The 15,741-nt window shown below is 41.9% G+C and overlaps 1 protein-coding gene across 4 annotated transcripts in view; it reads left to right on the top strand.

The window, feature by feature from the left end:
• Window positions 1–15,741, top strand: part of LOC110988944 (adhesion G protein-coupled receptor E3-like) — a 36,990-nt gene that overhangs the window by 2,753 nt on the left and 18,496 nt on the right. For 3 of the 4 annotated variants that reach the window (XM_087142781.1, XM_022252941.2, XM_022252942.2), the window contains exons 3-6: window positions 13,656–13,952; window positions 14,279–14,374; window positions 14,791–14,975; window positions 15,285–15,334. In XM_087142781.1, the coding sequence (XP_086998907.1) occupies window positions 13,656–13,952; window positions 14,279–14,374; window positions 14,791–14,975; window positions 15,285–15,334 (628 nt within the window). The remainder of the gene's footprint in view (window positions 1–13,655; window positions 13,953–14,278; window positions 14,375–14,790; window positions 14,976–15,284; window positions 15,335–15,741) is intronic. The other variant, XM_022252944.2, reaches the window with a different exon arrangement.

Here is a 15,741-nt window from a genome sequence, read left to right as displayed (position 1 = left end):
GCAAAATGGCTAAAATAGTGCCACTTTCGGACCCAATTGCATCCAAATTGCTCAGAATTGGAAGCCCCGAGTCCGGCCAAGAAGTTCAGTGCCATATTGCACGCTTTACATGGTAGCCATTTTGCAGGGCAGTTTTTGTGTTCTATAGGGAAACGTCCTTTGTGCATAACCTGTGGAACAAAAACATTGGCCTGCAAGATGTCAGCCATGCAAACCCTCTGTTCTGGATGACAGAAATAATTGTTTTCATTTGCTCAATCCTGATAAAGCAGGCCTAAAGCCATGCATTAAAACGAAAGTGAATGTAGTATTACGTGGTGAAGCAGAACAACCGAACATTAGTGTAATGCTTTAAGGGACGCGTCATCCTTGGCCCAAGTCATCAAAATCTCGGAATTTGCTTATTTCGTCGGCAACCTTGTTCTCATTTCACGGAGCCATTTACACACTGAAAAACGGACGTACGTCTAGAAAAATTGGAATAAAAATTGGCAGCGTACCCATTCAATGACCTTGGCAGAGACTATGGCTATTTGCTCAGCAAGCACGTAATAAACAGCGATCAGCGCTCGTCAAGCCAATCTGTTGTTTGTTTTGTTTCCGGTTGGCTCCAGTGTCCGTTTAATTCGAGAGGATATTTTCTATACCGGATCCACACAGGCGAGATCGCTGACATCTGAGTAGCTATGTTAGGAAGGGTGAGACCCGCAACTGAATCTGTTAAGTGTGACATAATTAGTCCAAAATTCCGATCACTCCACGTGAACCTAGATTCGATAATTAAACTGTCGCATCATGAGTTGCCACTTAACCGAGAGCGTGAGACGTAGAAATTATTACGATCCCCAAAATGCGGGACCCCGTAGTATCTGACATTGTGGGTAGAACTTTAGATAGCTTGGCTTGCTGGATGTGGAATTTAAAGCTTGTGGAATGACAGCACCTATGTATTGCGTCTTATTATACTGTAAAAACGCTGGACATCAGGTAAATCACCTAACTTTTGGGAAAACAGATTGCTCAACCGCTTGGATTTTCCCCAAAATATGGGCAAACTTGTCTCATTTGACTCACCGGTTGTAGAAAATGTTATTTGTACTAGTACCATTTTACCCACCGTTTTTATTTTTTTGGCCCAACAGTTAAATCATCAATTTTGTTGATCAATGATCTAACATTAGTTAGCAGGATACGAGGCATAGGTATTTTATTACTACCATCACAACGGGACAATGGAACAGGTACAAGATACTGGGTAACCGGTGATTTGATGCAGTTGTCACTTGTATAGATGGGGCTCAACGGACATGAGAGGCAGACCACCTAGGAGACAGAAAACTCTGATTCCAAACCCACAGCAATGCGTTATAGAGGCCAGATGGGATGGCCTAAAGGCAGTTCCTAACACACTTGGAGGTTGGCAGCTCATTGCAGTCTTTGGCTCTGCTCCATTGTATTAGTTCAACTTTGTCATTGACCCAGCGGACCAAAGACAAACGATGTGTGGATGTTAAGGGTGCTGCCACATCACCACTTCAAACAAACCTCACCACGTGGCGAAGATGACACCAACAGGGGAAGATGACACCGGAAGTCTCTAGACTGGAATCTAAAAGTGGGCGGTAAGAGGTAGATGCCCTGCTTGAAGCTTGCTCTCTTGAGATTGGTGTCAAGGTGAAGCAACATGAAGACTGGTTCGACGTAAACACGAAGAAATCGTCGCCTTGATCGGCGAGAAGAGAAAGGCACTTGGGGTACGGCGCACCAGTCCATCTTCAACAGTAAAGAGGGAAAACCTTCGACGTTTGAAAGCTGAAGTGAAAGGCAAAATTTATGAGATCCAAAACTCTTGTTGGAAAGCAAAAGCTCAGGAAATCCAATTCCATGCCGACTGTCATCACATACGTGCTTTTTATGTCGCAGCCAAGAAGATATACGGTTCCACCCGCAACTCAACTCATCAGCTGAAAGCTGTGGACAATCAACCTATCATGACTGATGAAACCAGTAGAAATGCTTAAACTGATGACCACGATCTAGGAAACTGAGCAGGTCCCTGAAGACCTAAAGAATTCAGTCATCATTACCATCTTCAAGAAAGGAGACAGCATGAAATGTTGGAACAATCGGGGGATCTCTCTTCTCTCGACTCCAGGAGAAATCCTCGCTAGGATTATTCTCAACCGTTTGACCGAGCTCTCAGAAGCAGTCCTGCCAGACTCTCAGCGTGGTTTCCGTGCTGGAAGAGGTACGATCGATATAATCTTTTCTGCTAGACAACTAGAAGAACAAGCACGTGAACAAAACCAATCTTTGTTCATAAAATGAAAGTGTCTAGTATGACACTTCACTGCCTGCAACGTAAGTGGGTGCAAAGACGGAGCCAGACGAGTATTTCTTGCAGGAACATGCTGCCCCGGGACACAAGAGTATAGTGGATGACTTGGATTAGAGCGGATTGTATACAGCATGCATACTTTGCTAACATTGCGACGATGACGTAGGTCACACAGAGGATTGCCGTCACAGAGAAACTGTCCTGTATTGAGAACATCGTCAACTAGACGGATATGGGAGGCCGCAACGGATGACCACACTGGAGCGCAGTACTCTAGGTGTGGAAGGAAAAAACAGTTGAAATACCTACCAGAGAAGGAAAAATCATTAAAAATAGTGTATACCTTCCTCATTAACCCAAGTGCGAGAAGATGAGCTAACGAGAGACAGAGTATAATGCTCAAGAGCTAATTTTTGGTCAAACGTGATTCCCACAAGTTTCAGTTCATCGCAAGAAGTGAGGACTGAACCGTCTAGGCAGACATTACCATGTGGACGGCTGGCATAGTCACGACGGATAAGCAAGGGTTGACAACACCCAGGAATTATCAATTCAGCATCATGACGAAAGTCACAGATTAGAGTTTCTGCATATATAATGACATCGGATTGACCGAAAACGGTAAGATCCGATAGGTTTTGATGGACACCTCTGATGTTAGAGAAAAGAACTCTGGCTGTATTACTGTAGCGGCAGCGCTTGCGCGCCCGCTGGGGGCGGACCCTGACGATCCGGAGGGGGGAGACTGGTCTCCCGGTAAGGGATGGATTGGATCAGCTTGTAACACAGGTCATCAAATAATCACCTCCAATTTATTCGTCAATGGAAAGAAAACCCTATAAATCAATACAAAAGCATGAACCCTAATTAATTACATAAGTGCTTTAGTTGATTCATGGGCAATAATTAAACAACAATGACATCAAATGCAATGGTGTAGGCGAAATAGACGTTCTGTAATGGCATGAGTGCGTACTGCTTATACACATCACACATAATATATAAAAGCGAATATGCTATTTAAGCTAACAGCACAACCCAATTTTCTATTCACAGTGGCTTTGGGGGCTTTATGCAAATGCACTGACCACGTGACGGTACAGCGCGAAAACGATGTACATGTCAAACGTTTATAAGTGACCATAAATGGCAATGTATAATGGATGAAATTACAAAATACCGGCGCTAGGTTATGCCAAATACCCCCCAAACCCCGACTCACCCAGACACCACGGGTTGCGAGACCTACAGTGGTCTGCAGGGCCCAGCAACTCCAAGGGAACAGGCTGAACACTGTCCGAAATGGTCCCGAAATGTTGCGCTATCTCCACCGAGATGGCCACGGAAAGAAAAAGGACTAGACGTGGTCGAAGGGTCGGTAACGCACACTGGGCAGACCGGCATATCCATGCGCGGTATAAATAGTAAAAATGTTGACAATGCCCGTAATTACAATAAAAATAAATCCAAGCGTTTTAAAACAGATAATGAAGTCGGCGGAAGGTATTCCGGCTAAATCTTATGTTATCATGATAGAAATTAAATAGAGCTAATTCCAATAGAGGCGCAAGGAATGGTGAGGGGACCCTCTCAGTTGCTATGCAACAACGTAAACATTGAAAGGATCTTAAAGGCGTATACTATGTGCATGTAGATTATACATGATAAATATACGGGCAACTCCCCACATTACGCAATCCAGTTGGACCAGGGTTTGATTCTACATCACCACAACAAATCAAAAGCCAAAACAGGAAATCAACAGAATTGAAAGCACACCGCATCAACAGAGACGCAGGAAATCAGTAAATCGAACGATGCAAAGACAGTAAACCATCCTGAAACAGCAAGCGAGACAAGTACGTTAGCCAATTCGGATTTTAACCTAGGGAAACGGGCAGGAGAGGAACTTATTGGCAAGAGGCTGCTTTGCTAAGGCGGACGTACGTTACCCTTCAATAGGTCTACAATGGACCTTCCCACCTACACTACCCACGCGTAGCGACCAGGCCAACCGCCAACACACAAGAAACTATTCAGATTCGCATCAGTCTGAATGGAAACAAAGGAGTGGGACAATGACGGACGGTCAGATGCGTGACTATGGCATCACTGCAAAAAAAGCCACTCCAAGGTTGGGAATCGGATTTTACCTTCCCCTAGGTAGACTGCCAACCGAGGCTAACGAGTTCAACCCACCAGGGTTTGTGATCAGAGTTGTACTTCTCCTAGGTGGAATGTCGACCAAGACGATCGAACTCCACCTACCCGTAAAGTTCTCAAATTTCATAAAGTAGCCACAAACTTATAGTAAGTCCAAGATTACTAGCACTGAATCTGTGATAATGCTGGAATTCTGATCCTTTGGTGTCAATTGACCATGCCTGTAAAAATTACTAATTTAGTTTCTTTTCCCTAGAAAGCCTACAGTAGCAATGATGTGAATTTGAAGCCCGATAAATCTATGCCTATAAACTTGAGACATCCATGAATACTTTAACGTTGCTGGATGGATCATGGTCATGAACTAAAAGACTAGTTTGTCTGTGTTTTTACCACTTAATTCTTAGCTTAGTATTGTGCTAAAAACCAGCAACACAAAGCACTTCAGATGCACAAATACCAGTATATCTACAACAATATATATTCCTGGTGGGAAATCGCCGGACACAGAGCAATATCGTCCAGCAGTTCACCATAACCACAGTGATATGCAGCGTCCGAGTAATACAAGGTGACTTGTTAAAATCCGTTGGAAAACAGCAAAACAGTCACATCGGTGTACAACCAAGCAAATAAAAACATCAAAGACATCCACAAATGTTACAGAATTAGGCAAAGTGTAAAATACAAATGGATGTAAAAACAGAACGAAGATAAATTAATATTATTAATTGAGATCCAAGACAAACTAAAACGGATGGACAAAATCACCATAGACAACGCCCCCTAAGGGCAAATAATGATGTTGTCGTCCATCTGTATCAAAGCTTGTACATGTGTGTACACCACACCGAAGTCAGTAGTGCACTAGTGGCCTGTGAGCTTCATGAATAATGAGACGCGCAGTTTAAGCTAAAAGGAAGCGCGGGAAAAACGTGATATCTTATGATAGAATCTCACTGCACCTAGAAACTACGCATGTAGCCATTGTTTGCAGCCATTGTTGTGTAGGCACAAGGTTTTACCCACTGCCAACACAGGGCGATAGTTCCCCTCGTTTTCTCTGAATTCATGTAAAAGACACCAAGCATTTAAGTAGAAGTCTGGAAAGTTATGCAATAGGGCGCTAGATGATGCGCCTGGCTAACCTGTCGATAACAAAATTAACTTCCATACACGCATGATACTGCGCTTTGGTGGATAGTTATCAAGCTCTGGAAAGGTTTGCGTCCTGGCAGGAATGGGTCGCAGATGGACTTTGGTCAGACCTCGTGCCCAAGCCGCCCAAAGTGATGCAAGGCTTTGGTCGTAGGTAATGTTGTCGAAATTAAGCCATCCGATACTTCTTAGGCAGAGACATGTGCAAATCGAGACACAAATCAACATGGAGCCGTTTTTCAAGGTTTTCCATTCTCTGTTTATTTTTTTTACGGGAGAGAATCTGTCATTTTAAGAATTTCCAACTGAAATTCCTTCCAGAGACGATCACCCCTTGAAATACTTAACATATGCCGTAATCCTGTCGCCATTTTGAACAGAAAAAAATTCTTTGCAAGAGTGTAAGATAGGTGTGGTATTGCAATTATTTCCGATATATCGGCTACGACCTCACAGTCTGCTTCAGATCTTGACACCTTACGTTGCATCTTATCCTCACAAGGATAATGAACCCTCTGATAAGAAGAAAATCATCAAGGCGTATATGTCCTGATTCGATCGGCCACTGGCAGTTTTAGTTTTTTGGGGGGTAACATAAAATTAATGGTTATACCACTTTGTAGCAACACCTGGTTAAATGTGTCTGCTGTCATCAAAGGTGAAATTTTGAGTGCATTGCACTCCAAGATTTTAGAGGAGAGGGGCGTGAACTAAAGATTTTATTATTAGGGAGGTTGAGTAACCGGTACCGGAACTGTTGTTGTTTACGGTCGCCTTTGTCACATCTATGAAGCTGGGTCCCTTCCTCTTTGTTTCTTTCCACTCCCAATTTCTCTTTTTATAATTTTTTTGGTGAAAAAGGAGGAGCGTGCTCTCACAACCGGACCTGCTTGAGAATGGTCCAAATACTTCGCACTGATCTCATTAAGGGCATACACGACATGTGTTCGGTAGTTTTACTGCATGGGTGGACTTGTTTGTGCGTGAACATTTATTTGTCATCGTCCACTGATGATTCAAAGGTATATTAAAGCTAAGGATGTGCGGTGGAGTGGGCGTTCAAATGTCCTTAAAGTACTTGTCGCTACTGAAATAAAATAAATAGAAAGCAACAGTATGTGGTCTGCATGACAGCGATGTGTATGCCTTCATATTAAAACTTCAGTCTCCTGATGACGGACAGAGCATGCTTTCCCAAACGTTGGGTACCCTTTGGTTCTTTTCAAAACCACACATGTTCAGGGAGAGATATCCTTGCATGGTGTTGCCGCAAACCCTGTAACCTATTGCCATGTTCACCATGAAAAGCTGCAAAGCTCTTTACAAAAACGATTGTAATACGACAATATTACAAATATAAATGAAATGGCTTGTGAGATGTTTGAGAACTAAACGTCGATCTGTTAATCATGTCTGTCAACCTTGAATTCCATTGGGTCCTTTTACATCAATAAAAATACACTCGCGAAACCAATTTCCCTGACGCTCAAGAGCATTTTGTATTGACTCCTGCCGTGACCGATCCTCCAGTGAGACAAAAATAGAAAGCATTTTGAATTCTTAATTAGGGTGTTTTTAATTAACAAGGCCAGCAGTAAATGCCGCTTCAGTGTGCTGTAAACATCAATAATAGCAACAGTCAGTTGAGATGGCCATGTTTCTTGTAAATGTGACATTTATGAGAAGCTTTTTGCGCTCCAGTTGGTTTATAGCATTTGTACTTTTTTCACTCGTTACTTCCTGGAAGAAAGTTCTGATAGGAAAATTACCAGCGCTTTTTTTCTGCTTCGTATATTTTGTTCCGGTAAATAAATATGTTTTAGTCTATTTTCATAGAGCTGTTAAAATTGATTCCAATGAAGAACGGACTCAAACACAAGCCAGTAAATTTACATATTCTACTTCAGTATAATTTACTTTATCCGTTTTTGTATACTGAAAAAAAATTAGTAGATTTTAAAGTTTCCAAAAAGAAAGTACCCATTAATTTACACAACAAAACTCTCCCAGTATAGTTTGCTGCAAGAAAATTACTTTTTATTAAGGAAAGTCAAATTTGGTGGAAAACTCAAGCACAAGCACATTTTGACGACCTGAAGCCTGCATCTTGATTAATAAATCAATACTTCACAATCACCAAAATAGCCTTAACTGTACGTTGTGATATTGTGACAAAATGCTTTGTTCTAACGTGCCCTGTTCTATCTTAGCCAGGCTGGGATGTTTACAGTAATGTCATTTCTGAGAGAGCCAGGTGATGCTGAAAGTCTTCCCAACTTGGCTTTAATACAAATGTTACCACACATGTAAATACAGCGTGGTTTCAGTTCTTGTGAACTTTTATTAACCATTTTAGAGTTAAAATCAAACAAAACTAAGGCCGTCTTAAAAAGCTACATTGAACATGTCAGAAACATGCCCTCTATTAATTTTGGGCAATATTGACCCTATTAATGAGCAATTTAAAATAATATCTCCTTGCACGCAGACGCAAGTGTCTTTGTGTTATCAACATGGATCGGTGATTTGCTTTATGTGAACCGATGCAAATTCCACGGTATTTCCAGTGATGGTCTGTGATGACGAGGAAATAAAGCTTCCATAATGTTATATTGCCCTTATGGGCATGGAATTCAGCGAATGGTGGGGGAAACTCCATATTCTCACCATACTCACGTGAGAAATACATAATAAATTGACGCATGTGACGGCTTTTACTCATAGTTAGTTCTGTTCCAGTAACAGCAAGCATCGTACCGTGCCTCGACCATCGAGTCTGCCGGGTTCGGCAGGCCGGTCCAAGTCAGATGTAGCAGCAAGTACTGCAAACTTTTGCCAGAGATGAACTCTGCTTCGGGAGATGTTACATTCAAATTATCGGTTCTGCTCTGACATCATCGGATTCTACACAATACTCTATACTAAGTGTGGTACTGGAGCTTGTGAAAACATTCACAGTCTCACGGGGGGCCTCGAACCAACGACCTCCTGCTTATGCCCGTTTTCTCTTCAAAATGATAACGAATGAGTTGCTAAAGCGAGTGCTTTGCCCCTAAGAGATACGCCAATGGCACGGATAAAACATCCTAAATAGGAAATTTGGTTTTTCATCACAATTTATGGAATCATTTTCGATTACAAGAAAATCTTTGTGCTGATTCTGGTCAGTACTAATTCAAAGAGGTGCAGAATGGTAATGGCGGCGACAAAGATATCCAAGATTCTTCAACGCGCCCTAAACATGTAGCTCGCAAGCCTAAAGAAACCTGTAGAGATGACACAATGAAAAAGGAGTCATGCAATTTTAGAAGTGGGGGAAAAATTCCAGCTGTACAATCCACAGAATCAGATAGAAATCAAAATCCCAATCTAAACATGGACTGAACCATGGATTCAACAACAGGCTACAGAGGTGAAAGGCGAGGTAAAGAACCACCATACACCAACCTGATTCCCCGTTCATTATCAGCTTCTGAAATGATGAAGGGTCGACGACAATTTGTCCAAACAAGCGAATGCCTTCTGAGACAGTTCGGTGCCACCTTCAATGCTATAAGGTGTAACTGGGGGCATGGAAGTCACGATAAATCTTTCGGGGGGGAACGACCCAAGGCACTTGTCAGCTAAGAACTTAAAAATAATTAAAAGTGGAAGGTCGGTTTGAGGCTTCTTCTCAAGCAAATTGGTGATTGGCATCTCTTCTCATGTCAATTAAAAACTCTTTCGCTTCTCTGCTTACACATTCTTCATTTTAAAATATTCCTTGGGATGGGAGGGGTACAAGCGCCCCTGGTCTTGTCACAACGTCCATATCCAGGGACGTACTTTTAGAATAAGAAAGTGAAAGTGTCAGAATTAATCGAAAAAGACGTAAAACGCCCAACGGCAAGTGGAAATTAAGAATCAGATGCGACATCAATATTCTCGATTTTTATTTTTAGCTCGAAAATGCTTCCTCACTGAAGCCTGTCCAATACATAAAGGGATAATACTAGCATGTCGTTTTCCTTTGTTGGAAATAACGAGCGACGGTGCAGCAGTCATATTTAATTCAGGATCTGTATACGCATTCATTACCTGTTTCCACCTTCAGCAGTTTATTCCAAATGATGTGTTCTCACTCTGTAAATTACATATTCCTAAAAGTCACCAATCAATCATTTCGTTTGAGGCCAAATTTCCGCCCAAATTTCATCGCACTGAACAAAAGACATACCCCTGGTCATTTGTGCCAAGGACGGGATTTTTTTACGAGGACCAAAGGAAGGTAATTAGTAGGCCTAACGGTCCATAAAATAAAATACAGCTACTAAAACTGTCTAGACCAGAAATATTGTTTAATTGATTGTTCAGGAACGCTGAAGTCAATATTTATACTATCATCCATACTTCTAGTTAATTATGGGCAGCTTTTTGGTTAAATTTTAAAGTTTGCATAAAATTCACATTTCAAGTGGACTAGGTCACTGCAAGTGTGTTTAGTTGATGTTCGTCTTCTGTGTCTTGCTTCTTATAGAAACATGTACAATTCAGAGAGGACTGATGGTTTATATTTGTTGGATCCAGAGTTGCGTCTAAAGTGAGTTCATTGAACGAGAGTAGATTGCTTATTGGTACACTGTACGGTCCTCTGCCGTTAGACAGATTCTTGAGCTAGTAAACTAGTTTCAATTCAAAAAAGAAAATAAAAAGAAAGTTCCAGTTGACGCTAATTTAATTTTTGTTCAATAATATTGCACGGAAACCTTCTTAATTAAGTAATTAATACATTTAGCTGTAAATTAACACTCACCTAAATGTTCTATAGAACGAGGGATATTTGTCTTGTTCCTGTAAAATAAAAGGTATTCCCTCATTTTCTGTGAATGTACACATGAAGGAAAAGCATAATGCGAGTTGCGAAGTGAGGGATCTGACTTCATTTACTTTCCACATCCCCTTAGGGGCTGTTTCTCCCCAATACAGTGCCAGACTTTGTTGAGAGTTTGCATTATTTTGATGTTTACACATGAACTGTTCAAAGTCTCTTGTAACTTGGAGGGTTTGTATGCAGAATTGACCCAAGTTATCGCAACACTAACATTTTGTATGCCATGATATTAAGGTGGAAAGCTTGCAGTAGCACCATGCAAGGATACGACCTCTCTCTCTTTTTTTTTAGTCTGTATGGCTCTGAAAAGAACCGTGAGGAACTCAACGTTTCGGACAGTATACTCTGTCCGACGTCAGGAGATGGAAGAGATGCCGATATAGAGTGGGGCTTATAAGCTGACTAGGAGTACTGGAATGTGACGGATCCTACTGTGTAGTCAGGTGGAACGAGGATGCAGCTGGTGGATCCACCTGGGTACTGATGCATGGCAGTTGGTCATGGGCTGTGGTGGGGGAAGGTTGCCTGGGTATAGGAGACCCATGGGGGGCTAGGGTATGGAGGACCCATCGGACCATGCTTCCAGATGACGAAAGTGTCATCCACATACCAGAGCCAGATCTGGGGGCGGTGGTCTGCTGTAGCGATGGCGGTCTCCTCAAACTCTTCCATGAATATGTCAGCCAGAACCAGGGACATAGGGGATCCCATGGAGGTTCCACTGTTTGTTCATAGAATTTGTCCCGCCACTGGAAGCTGGCGGAATCGACGCAGGTGGTGAGGAGGTCTTGAAGCTGGTTGGGGGTGAGGTCGGTGCGGTCCTTGTGGCTGGTGTCGGCCTGGAGTCGGTCACTTGCTATAGTGGTTGCGTCGGAGGTGGGAACGCAGGTGAAGAGTGACACGACATCAAAGCTGACCGTGATGTCGCCTGGCTGCAGCCGGAGGTCTTGGATGATGAATGAAAATTCATCTGACTTCTTGATATGATGCTAAGTGTTATCAACTAGAGGGCGAAGGATCTTGGCCAGGTGTCTTGCAGTGTTGTAGGTGGGCCCTCCTCTAGAAACGACGATGGGGCGTATTGGGGTTTCCTTCTTGTGTATCTTGGGCTCACCAATTGGGCTTGAGCTTAGTTACCAATCGGTAACCTGAAATCGGGGTTTGAAGTCAGCGGTGAGGAGAGTCGACGTTTCAAGTTCTTCCATGAAGATGTTAGCTAGGACCGGGGATATAGGGGATCCATGAAGGTCCCAGCTGTCCATACCTTTGTCGACATACTTGTCACATTTTTCATCCCACATCTCCCTATTTGTTTCTCTGGCTTCAGCCAACCAGTTTTGTGTAGGCGACATTGTCTTCCAATACTGAACTACTATTTTTTATCTTCATCTGAGGTTTCGTCATCAACCTCCTCAACAGATTCCAAATCATCGTCAACTTCAATCATTTTCGATTCCTCTTCAGCATGGGTGAAGATCAAGCCAGGAAAAAGGCAAACAGAAAGACCCTCTAGCTGGGCGGTCAAGCAAGCAACTCTAAGGGGTTTCTGTGAAATGTCCTACATTTGATGGATAATGAAACCCACAAGGACATTCTGGACGATCTCAGAGAAAAACTTGATAAAGACATGGAAGTCAGCAGAGCCTTGAATCTGCTCCGAGCGGAACAAACGAGGGTGTATTTTTTAGGTACTCGCCACATAGGCGCGCCATGAGGTGCGCAAGTATATGCGCCTTTGACGCAGAGCACGCTGGGTATACACCTAACTAATTTAATCCTGCGTGTATGGTCTTCGCGTACACGCAGGTGCGTGCAAGAACCCGCTTGTCTTTCTTCTCACTGATTGAGGGTGCACTTCAGCTAGGGGCGGATAGGGTTATGCCTAAGCATTCTGATAAATTGACGGACTGTTTTAGCTAAAAGACGGAAAGGAGACATATGGTTCCAAAAGGAAATCAGTACATGTAGTGCCTCTGATGTAAAATTTAACAAATTTCTGGTAATCACTCCTGCAGTAATTCGTAATGATGATGTAATGATGTAACATGAGCAATGATGAAAAAGGTAAATATAAACAGTGCTGGAACCAGTAAGTGAAGTCTACTGAATTTGGTTTGCTTTTTTACTGGCCCGTATGACTATCAAGTAGAAATTCTCGGGTCGGGAAACCCCTGCACGTTATTCCACAGAAGGAATGGTAAGTTTACCCCTTTTGCTACGTGTGAAAAATGCGAACTGACGTCATGCCGCCCACGAGAATACATAATTTTACAAAATGATGTGCCTGTTTTACATTTGCTCCTCAATAAAGATCAAGAGTAACGTTCCGCTGTTTGAATTTGTAAAAACCGTATACATTTACAGGTTACCGGGCCGTAAAACACTAGTTCAAAAGAATGATTAAGAAATACAACCAAGGTCAGCAGGGCTTTCTTCCTGTATCGATCACATTATCTCCGTAACCATAGTAAGCCGAACGCAAGACCGTTAGAATGTATCTGCCCGCCCTATCTCGGTTACGGTGTCCAAGGATTAAGTCAGACCGAAGCTCACTCCGGAGTACACACCAGCCACCACACAGCGCCGCCTGCAGCCTTTTGTCTGAAAGACTATCCCCATTACCGGTACCCGGCGTCGAGCTCAGTCCTTTGTTGTGAAGATTATTATTAACCGGCGCCGACGGATTTAATTATTAATATTAAATTAATATTTAATGATTAACTAAATATTAATTTGATTTATCATCAAATTGCATCATGTTGTGCAACCTTCCTCATAGAAAAGGTCAAACGGTGCCACAAATTCATATATTTCTTTTCAAAAGATTTCCCTTACAAAGGACAATCTGTGCAAAAGTTGTTATCCCTTTATCTTCATACATTTTCACGGGTAGTGCAAATCCCAAAAAAGAATTCTTATGCATATTTATGTGACCTTTTCATTTTTCCGTAGCAAAAGTCAAATTGTGCTAGTCTTTTTTAACCCTATTCTACTTTCAATGTGAATTATTCCTTTGAAGATCACTTATTGATCAAACTACAAAAACTGATCATGCAAAAAAGGGTTTATACCGTTAGAGGGTTCATGCTTCAATTCCTAAAGAATAGTTATATTTTTCTACTCCAGACTGCCAGAAAATCAACCTGACCATCTTTTGCTTGAACGACACGATCTGTGCAAACTGTTCCACCGAGGCTTTTTACAACTGCAGCTTCGCAAACTGTCCATACAACGTGTCAATCCAGTGGAATATTCACCCATCGCATCGTGACGTTGGTAGCACCTTAGAGAATGAAACTTTGGAAGGGCCACTGGAGCTTCTAATCTCGAACTTTAGCACGTTTGATTTCGAGAACGGAAATCTTGGCTGTTTCGCAAATTCTTCTGCATATCGCGTTCTTTCTGAAAGTATTCCATTACAAGGTATACAGACAAGCTTGGAATCTGCAGTACTTGAGATGCATTGTCTTGTACCTGTGCATAGAAATATAGGTCCAGACAAAAATGCACAATTATAAAGAACACATTCGGCAAGTTGCTTTGCGATCTTGTTGCACTGAGTGTACATATCGCATAATTTCCTCTTATCAGAAACTGTAGTTTTCCGCCTAAAATCCATATTCCTTTATTAATCATTTGCTTTCCTCTTGGTCTTCATAAACATTACAGACATTAATCGATAAGCTCTTGCAATAATGACCCTTCACAAAATGGCTTAATAAATCAGAAACCTTCATCTTTTCTTTTAGGGCTTTGTGAGGATAGACACAGATACCACCAAGCTTCAGCAAAGCACAATTCATTAAAATACACCGTGGATATTCCAAGAACGTACGACATAGAAGGTGAATCAGCTATTGCGAAGATGCTATTCCAGAACATTTCAAACAAATTCTCATTGTCAGAATACATGCACATGGAACTTTAATAAAACTCTCTATCGAATAGAAAATTGTCATCAAGTGCCTTATGACCTTAGTACTTATGACTGAAATTAACAATTCTAGTATTTGTATTTTGAACCCGCCCTCAAAAAAAAATTAAATAAATAAACCAAGCGTGACACTCCCCCGACGCTTCAAGTAAAGTCAGGAGGCAAGATTTTCACGTCTGTGCAGCCTCTTAATTTTGCTTCATTTAACAAAATCCTTGGTTTTGATTTTAATATCCACTGTTAATATTTAGGTTTATGTTGATAATTTACAGTCTTCTGTTAGGTCTTTTATTACCGGAAAATATGCCACACATTTTCTTTTCATAGGTGGCGTGCATCTGAGGGTCTTTCCCAGAGACCCATCACTGCCCAAATTGAAGGAATCTCTCTCAGGTGCAAGAGTAACTAAGTTCGGAAGTGACATTCTTGAGGTGAAGGTTCAAACTAAACAGGGCGAGCCTTTGACTGACTTTCCGGATGAGCCCGTCCTGCTCACATTTCCTGTTGATCCAGTAAGTTAACCCTTTTTCCATCATAAGGTTTTGCAGTGTACTTAAAGGTCGAACGTACTGCTCGTTTATACTCCTTTAGGTGTAATCCAAGTTAGATCAACCCATCTACAACAGTTCTTGTTATTTCATGGATTAATGACCAGTTCTTGTACGGCTGTCTCTCCAAATGCAAACCCCTCTGCATGCACTGATTCATTTAATATAAATTTCACTGCAATTCTGTTTAATCCGTCGTTTTTTCTTTCCCTTCCTTTGTACTTGATTAAAATGTTTCTGTTATGAACCAATCATCCGACATTTCCTCTTCAGTATGACCCCAGCAAGGAAAAACCCCTGTGCTGCTTTAGAGAGGAATTGGGGTAAGTGAAGTAACAGTCTTTGAAATCACATCATTAGACATTGCTGAGGTAGACTGCGCCCGCTGAGTGTATAGTGACCTATAGTGGGTATTAATTTAAATACCAACAAACACAACATCTACCAAAACCAAACTTTTTCATGCGTTCCATTTAGCGAAAACACAGCCGACAGTAGGTACCTTACTCATGCTTCTGCCGTGCATGGTGCTTTACCGTAAATTAGATTTATTGTTTGTAAACAGCACTCAAAATACAATTGGCTATGGGAGTGACATCCACTATAGGTCACGTGATTTAGTGGGCGCAATCGATCTGTCATAAGACCCCAAGGGGCGGGAAAATGAAAAAGACTGTCTGTATTAGTATGCCAGTAGGGAGGCAGGGAGCTATTGTTTCTCGTGGATGTT

This window comes from Acanthaster planci, linkage group LG10, assembly GCF_054643075.1.
Source record: "Acanthaster planci isolate LZ-2023a linkage group LG10, COTS_SCS, whole genome shotgun sequence".
NCBI lineage: Eukaryota > Metazoa > Echinodermata > Asteroidea > Valvatida > Acanthasteridae > Acanthaster > Acanthaster planci.
Note: the sequence above shows the minus strand (reverse complement) of the source record. Positions and strands in the feature narration are given on the sequence as shown.